This window comes from Fundulus heteroclitus, chromosome 8 (assembly GCF_011125445.2).
Source record: "Fundulus heteroclitus isolate FHET01 chromosome 8, MU-UCD_Fhet_4.1, whole genome shotgun sequence".
NCBI classification, from domain to species: Eukaryota; Metazoa; Chordata; class Actinopteri; order Cyprinodontiformes; family Fundulidae; genus Fundulus; species Fundulus heteroclitus.
In genome coordinates, this window is record NC_046368.1 from 13,201,244 (window position 1) to 13,208,916 (window position 7,673).

A 7,673-nucleotide genomic window follows, 5' to 3' on the forward strand; every position below is an offset into this window, starting at 1 on the left:
CCAACATTCCAAAAAAAAAAAAAAAAACTAACTCGATATGCTTGCATGTTTATTTGACGTTAACACGCGTTTTTTGTTGTTGTTGCTTTCTCGCGTGCATATAGTGAATGGCAGGGAAAAAGCAGGCAAAAATACACGGATACTTTGAAGTGAGAAGCAGGTCGACTTCACCGCCGGCGTCTGCATCGGCGTTTTTTTTTTATTTCCTAAGCACATTTTTATTTGCTTTTGGCAAAGAAGAGAAGGAGCAATCACAGCAGGTCCAAACGTGGATCACATCATGCATTGCACTGTGCAGTATGAATAATTTTCTGCTACTGGCTAGTGCTGGCAGTAACGCATCACTGACTAGAACTTGGAGACCATGCCGAACTGTCGCTTCTCCACAAGGCCTTGCAGCACGGCATTGCAGCACGGCTCTATTAAGTAGCTGCATTAATGGCAACCATCTGGCTTTCTGTTACTTCCAGCAGATGGCGCAACGTCTGTTTATGTCTGCTCATCACTCCCGGTGCTGGAATTCTATTTAGGCTCAAAAAGGACACTATTAGGATGGACACTGGGTGTATATAGCCTTATTTTATCATGATTGACTGTTTTTCTTTTGGTCTTCTTTGCATAGGCATATAATGTGCCTATGCACCTTTGATGGTAGCATTTATAGTAAATATAGTAAAACACAGAAGCACAGGGCCAAGAGCATGTTCTATGTGGGGAAAAAACACAAACAAGGAAAGAGACACAGCTAAACACAGAATCACTGGGCCTGGTGAAATTTCTTTGGAAAGAAAAAGAAAGAGATAAAAAGAAGATAAATTGGCAGCAATATATATACAGTATATCAACGCTTTAGTGCTAGAGAGCAACACAGTAAAAGACTAAAGTGGGGAGGAGGGAGAAGAGTACACAACGCAGCAGGAGCACCCTGAAAGATGCAGTGGCTCAAAATGACACCGATAAACATATAATAGGTGAGGTATAAGAAAATTCAAAATATATATTTTTTAAAACATAATTGCAGTAGAAAGCTAGTCCTCCTGAAAACTAGGGTTCTGATCTATTTTCAAGTTTGAGAACTGCTGTTCCCAACTTGGATTTATGTTTGAAAAGAAAGTCATACAATGGAAACCATACAGAATGTCAGAGCTTTAGAAGAAAACATAAAAAAAAAAATGTGTTCAGTTCTCCCGTAATGTGTCCTTATCACAGACACAGACCTGTCCAGTGCAATGCAGCAGAGGTGCAGGATGGACGATGTGGTCAATAAAACATCCAGAGAGGTTCGCACCAGGCAGAAAATTTCTCCAAAGTACCACTGGCCGGTGGTTAACTCGATCGCAGCGAAGGGCATCACAACCAGCGCCACCAGCAGGTCCGCGAAGGCCAGAGAGACAATGAAGTAGTTGGTCTTTTTTCTTCTAAGAGAAAACAAGAAAAGAGGAACATTTATTCACAAACATAAAGCATTCGAATCTCAATTTTATTCTATACCGTTAAAACAATTATTTCTTACCAACATGTTCACACAGCCTGCAGGCTGCACAGCTTTGCAGCATTACGATTTGAAGCATAAAGTTTTATTTCTACACACAAGGAACGCAAGACTTGAGTACTTAAAAATTTTAAACATATATTTTGAGAAGTAAAATAAGTCTACTTGTCTTCTTCAGATTGTAATGTCTGTTATCATGCACTAAGATTGTTTTAAGCTCATTCTAATAAAGCAAAGAAGGTAAATGTTTCAGGTTTTCCAAATGATGCTTGTATTTAAAGGGTGAAAGGTTAATACAGGCACTCGGGCAGTCAGATGTAAAGACTCCTACAGGGCCTGTTGTCTTTAAGACTGTGAACCTTTTTATTTGTCAGGGTTCCTGTACATTCTTTATGTCCAAACTCCACACTTACTTAAATACTGGAACCAAACAACGACTCAAAACAGGCTCACCTCAGATGCCTGTCCTTACAGAGTGCAACCATAACCAGCAGGTTGCCAAACACAGTCATAATAATGACAATGGAGAGGAAGATGGTGAGAGAAACCGTCTCCAAAGAGCTCAAGAACTCCTGCTGCTCCTGCTGCTGTTGTCCGTTATTTATTATGTCATCCAACAAACTGTGAAAGGAAGAAAAAAAGGTGACAAGATAAAAACATTTTTAGAAACAGATGGTTTCATTTGTATAAAGACAGTAGCAGGCCTGAAGGAAATTGGATTGTTCGGCATGCATTTCAGCTCAAGTTATTACTTTTGTTCTCTTTACAGGTTTGCACAATTTAGGCTTATTTGAGTCATGAATATAATAGAAAGCTAAAATATTCCCCCTTTACCACATCATACCAAAATATGATGTGGTAAAGGGGGATTAAAAGAGTAATCACAGCAAGCCAATAGTCTCAACATATGATGCTATTAAAAAATATATATATATATAACTTAATGTGGGCATTTAAAATTAAAACTAAAGGGTTCATTTTTCTAACTTTTCCATCTGATATTATTTTACTGCAGTGAAAGATGAAATTATTCTAAATGATTTAACATCTTTAAGGCTGCACATTTCTGTACAATTTATTTAAAGTAGGTTTATAAAAGAAAATTTGTGTTTTTTTCTTTGTGTAAAAATTATAGGCCCTCAATAAATTATTAATACTCAACATTTGTTCCATTAAAACTGCAAACTTCAATGGGATTTTATGTGACCGACCAACACAAAGTAGGTCATCTTGTGCAGTGAAAGGAAAATTATGCATGTCTTTGTTTTATTTATTTATTCTTTTTACAAACAATCTAAGAAGTGTGCTGCATATTTATATTAAGCCACTTTTACTTGGATAATCTTAAAGAAAGACCAGTACAACATAACGACTTAGGAAGACAACTTGTAGTTAAAGGTGCATAGCCACGTTGTTTGACTTTTTGTTTAATTTAAAGGTCAGTAGCTCAATCTGGTTGCATACAAAGTTTTTATGAAAGATTATCATGTCCTGCTGGTGTATTAGCTGTTTTTTTTTTGGTGCTTTATGCTTTGTTTCTGCTCAATTTGTTAGTAAATAAAGCCTTTTCGTGTTTATTTGCCATTTTAACGGAAGTACGAACTGCGCATGAACAGCAGGGGTTAAAACAAGGAAGCGGCTAACAGCTATTAGCATCTCCAGGCGAAACAATAAAGAAAGGTCCAAGATCTAGTGGGGGGAAAAAAAATATATGATTCCTGGAGGGAAAAGACTGGAATGTCACTGGGAATACAGTATGACCGTTGGTGTTTACTGAAGCAGACGGTAAACCTGCTGATTCCTCAGATGTGACCGCAGAGTTGACTGGCGTGAGTAAATGTTCTGATTGCTGTTGGATCAGTTTAATTAATAATGCCGAGCTGCCGCTTTACTGCGAGTCACTGCATTATTTAATAATTAAGCCGACCGGCATTACGATAGTTCTGCAATACTGTCGCTAGATGGCGCCACCTCTGTTTACATCTGCTAATCGCACCTGGCGCTGGGGTTATATTTCTCCACAAAAAGGACCATCAAAACATTATCAGAATGGAGGCTTGGCATATATAACCGCATTTCATCATGATCAAACGTTTCTTTAAGCATATAATGTGGCTATGTACCTTTATATAAAATCTTTATGTGTGAAACTTAATGTCAATGTGGAGGAACACTGGACATAACCCTGAACATACCATAGCATAATGTTTCACTATGGGGATGCATTTTTTCAGAGAGTACAGGGAAGCTTGCCAGGGATGACGGATGGAGCTAAACACAGGGGAATCTTGGAAGAAAACATGTTGGAGGCTGCAAAAGACTTGAGACAGGGGCAGAAGTTCACATTCCAGCAGGACAACAACACTAAACATACAGTCAGCGCTCCACAGGGATGGGTTAGTGTAGATGTAGATGGGCGTAGGCACAAGTGGATGTGTATATGAATGTTTATATGTACACCATATTGATTGATTTACTTACTTAATGGACTTTGGAGTAGTATAGGTTCATGAGTAAAGTAGGAATCAGAAAGATTTTGATGTTAAAAACTATAGGAATGAGAAGGGGTATAGTTAAATGAGCTTCACTTCTTCATACCCCTTTTCCAACATTATCACTAAATTATACCTATAGCATAGTTAGATGTAACATTATTCTTACATAATATTTGCATGTGTTAAATTTATAATTCCACTGGTTTGTCTGAAATAAAAACTGTATTCATTCATACATTCATGACCATGCCACACTTTTCAGATTATAATATATAAAAAAAACGTGGAAATAATTTTTCATCCACTGTACACGCATGAGCTATTTTATGCTGGTCTATTACATAAAATCCCAATAAGATACATTTGAACGTTGCGTCTGTATTTTGGCAACATGTGAAAAAGTTTGGGAAATAAGAATACTTTTGAATGTCATGTTGTGTGCGGTGATACATTCATTGCTAAAGTCAAGTAGGTTTTAATCAGAACAAAATATATTTGGTATATCAGCAAACCTGATTGAGAAATTAGCAATAATCAGTAATGTGAACCAGACACTTTACGTGGTTAAATCCAGTGGGAGTTACAAGTGTGAGTTGAGCCTTACTGCTGAGGTGATGCTGTGGCCATCCCTAGTCATCTGCACCGAGGTCAGCCGAGGAGAGTCCTCATCACCCCATGCTATGGCTCTGATGATACACACACAAACACATACACAGCCAGACTGTAATTGTGTTGGCTCTTGCCACAGGTTTGCGTTTTTCTTTCCTGAAAATGGCAGCCAGTTTGCTTCTGTGTTTTGCTCTTGTTTGTCCATCTTGTGGCAGCATTAAGGAGCCAAAAATGGAACATATGCGGCTAAAAAATAAGAAGCTGTATTACAGCTGGGCAATGTGTGAGGTTCATAGGGCATTTAGATTGTGACAAGCAGCAGCTTTGTCCCATAGAGTAAATCCACCTGTTAGTTTCTCTTTAGAGGTCATTACAATAGTTTAACAGGGCGGTTTTTTTGTGAGGTCCATTAGAGAAATTATCCTTTCTTCCTCATTCCTGTGTCACCTGACGTCAGAAATCTGCTACAGAGGGGGTTTTAACAGCTTCTAACGATTTAGGCCAAGCTTCCTCTTTTAAAGGAGGATGTGTCTGAAATTCAGCCTCGGCTTTATTAGACACAGTGAATCGAGGTCATTTCTCACCTGGAATCAGTTTCTTTTTCTTAGACAGATTAACTGTCTGTAGATCACCAGACATCTGCAAATCTCTGACGTCATATACAGTCCAGGAATTTGCCCCATAAATAAAAACTCTAATTTTAAATCTAATAATTAGTTATTTACGCACTGAAACCTGATTAACTGACACATTTCAACAAAATGGGAAGCCTTTTAGTCAATTCATGGGCATTTTAGGTCAGGTTATATTTATAAAAATTGGGTCAATCCATAACAAGTTTTGTTAAAAGTAGATTTTATATTTGTCCTGCTTTTTGCTGACATTGACCACATTTAAAAGTACAAATCGTAATTCTGTCAAACTAAATACTACGGTTTGTTTCCAGACCCAGGCTTAGGTTTAGTTAATTGATAAATTTCTAACATGCGCTGTAAAAAAGTGTGTTGTTTTTACAGAAAAAGCTGTGGTTACGAGAATGTGTCAGTAAAAAACAACAACAACAAAAAAAACAGTACCAAAGTAAGCAATTTTACAGAACCACCCGTATGTTTTACATGATAAAACTCTGCACTGCTTGTCATCTTTAAATGTATACACTGCAAAAACACAACTAAAAATAAGTCAAATCTTCTTGAAATTGGTGCATTTATCCTTGATTTTAGCAGGTAAATAAGATCATTTGCCAATGGAATGAGATTTTTACACTTAAAATAGGAACAACTCATCTCTATCATCTTATTTCAAATGCAGTATATCTAATTATGTTATTTTAGGGGTGAAAATACTCACCCCATTGGCAGATCATCTTATTTACCTGCTACAATCAAGGATAAATGCACTAATTTCAAGAAAACTTGACTTATTTTTAGTTCTGTTTTTGCAGTGTATTTAGCCATTTATTTTATCATATTTTTTAGGCTTTTTTTGTGCCACTAGTTGCCACAAAAAATCCAGAATTGAACCGGGTCAGCTGAGCCAAGGACTGAGGCCACCAGAGCACTCTAATTGTTATTTTTAAATACATCAATTGTGATTATGACCAGTTCCATGACTACACTTTTTGTAATCATAATTGATGTATGCACACGCAGCCTATGTCTCAGATCTGTGCTCAGCTGACCCAGGTTCAATTCCTGCCTGCATGTCTTCTCTCTCAGCCCCATTCCTGTCAGCCTACTTTCAATAAAAAGGGCCACTAGTGCCATAAAAAATCCTAAAAATATATAATTATAAAATAGCTGTTAAATACACATTTAAAGTTAACAAGCAGTCCACAGTTTTATCATGTAAATTATACATGTGGTTCTGTAAACTGATTTACATTTTTTTTAAATGTATTTTTTACTGAAAATTGTTTTTTTTTCAAACACAGCTGCCAAGTTTCTTACGTAAAAACAACTTTTTTTTAGTGTATGTTTAAAGAAAAAAAGCAAGAACAAAACGCACAAACTGGACGGAAAATTAGAAGGTAGAAGTAAAAACGTTCCTCCTCTTTTTCTTTGATCACCTTTAATTTCAGCCCAAACAAAACATAAACAATACTATCCTGTATTTTTCAAAGGTAATATTATGCAATATTATACATCTTTTTATGCTCGGTTAGACAACTGCCTTCTATGTCGCCTGCAGCAGGTCCAAGACGCTGCAGTTCGTCTGCTAATGGGCAACGAGCAACATGAGCACATTGACTCCATATTGTGTCCCCTGCACTGGTTGCCTTCATGCTTTGAGATTGATTTTAAGATTTTAATTTTGTTTTTTAAATGTTTAAGCGACATCTAACAGCTTTTACACAAGCACGTTCCCAGGAGACTTTTGAGATCAGAACTCATGTTGATTTCTAGACATTCCTAGGACTCGACTGACAGACTCAGGAACAATCATCCTCTTAATATAAGGATGTCTAAAACCTTGAGTGATTATTAAGTCTATTTTGCTTCTGTATAATCTGATTGATTTTGACTTTGTAAAGTGCCTTGAGATGACATGTTTCATGAATTGGCGCTATATAAATAAAATTTAATTGAATTGAATGAATTTTAAAAACCCATCTTCTTAACCTAGCTCTTAATTCCAGTCGAGAAGAAAAATCCGGCTTCTATAATCATTCTTTTATTTGTGCATTTCCCACCTGTTCTTAGCAGTTCTTTTCTTTTGTCTATTTGTTTTATTAGTAAGAGTTTGTGTCTTATTTGCCTTACCACATATTCTTGTTTACTTTAAATTTATAGACCTGTACCACACTTTTGTCACTTTAGGTGTGTGAAGTGCCCTATAAAAAGAACTCTAGTTGTCCTGCTCACAGCAGTACGTCCACATTATTAACACAAGGCTTCAACCTCAGCACGTTTTTCAAAACATTACGATAACACCTTAAGAAAAAAACAATAAAATAATATTTATTCTTGAAATGATACCTAAAAAGTCCTTATAGATTAAAACACATGCAGCTTTACTACAGAAAACATCCAGAGATTTAATATGACAAAATGTATTAAAAAAGAGGGGTATTGGGA

At 36.5% G+C, this 7,673-nt stretch overlaps 1 protein-coding gene across 1 annotated transcript in view; it reads right to left on the minus strand.

Annotated features, from left to right (window-relative positions):
* si:dkey-247m21.3 (5-hydroxytryptamine receptor 4) overlaps positions 1 to 7,673 on the minus strand; it is a 58,111-nt gene that overhangs the window by 26,670 nt on the left and 23,768 nt on the right. The window contains exons 3-5 of the mRNA XM_036140131.1: positions 4,592 to 4,673; positions 1,946 to 2,113; positions 1,218 to 1,418 (exon numbers count right to left, since the gene is read on the minus strand). Coding sequence (XP_035996024.1) covers positions 1,218 to 1,418; positions 1,946 to 2,113; positions 4,592 to 4,614 — 392 coding nt within the window. The 5' untranslated portion in view covers positions 4,615 to 4,673. The remainder of the gene's footprint in view (positions 1 to 1,217; positions 1,419 to 1,945; positions 2,114 to 4,591; positions 4,674 to 7,673) is intronic.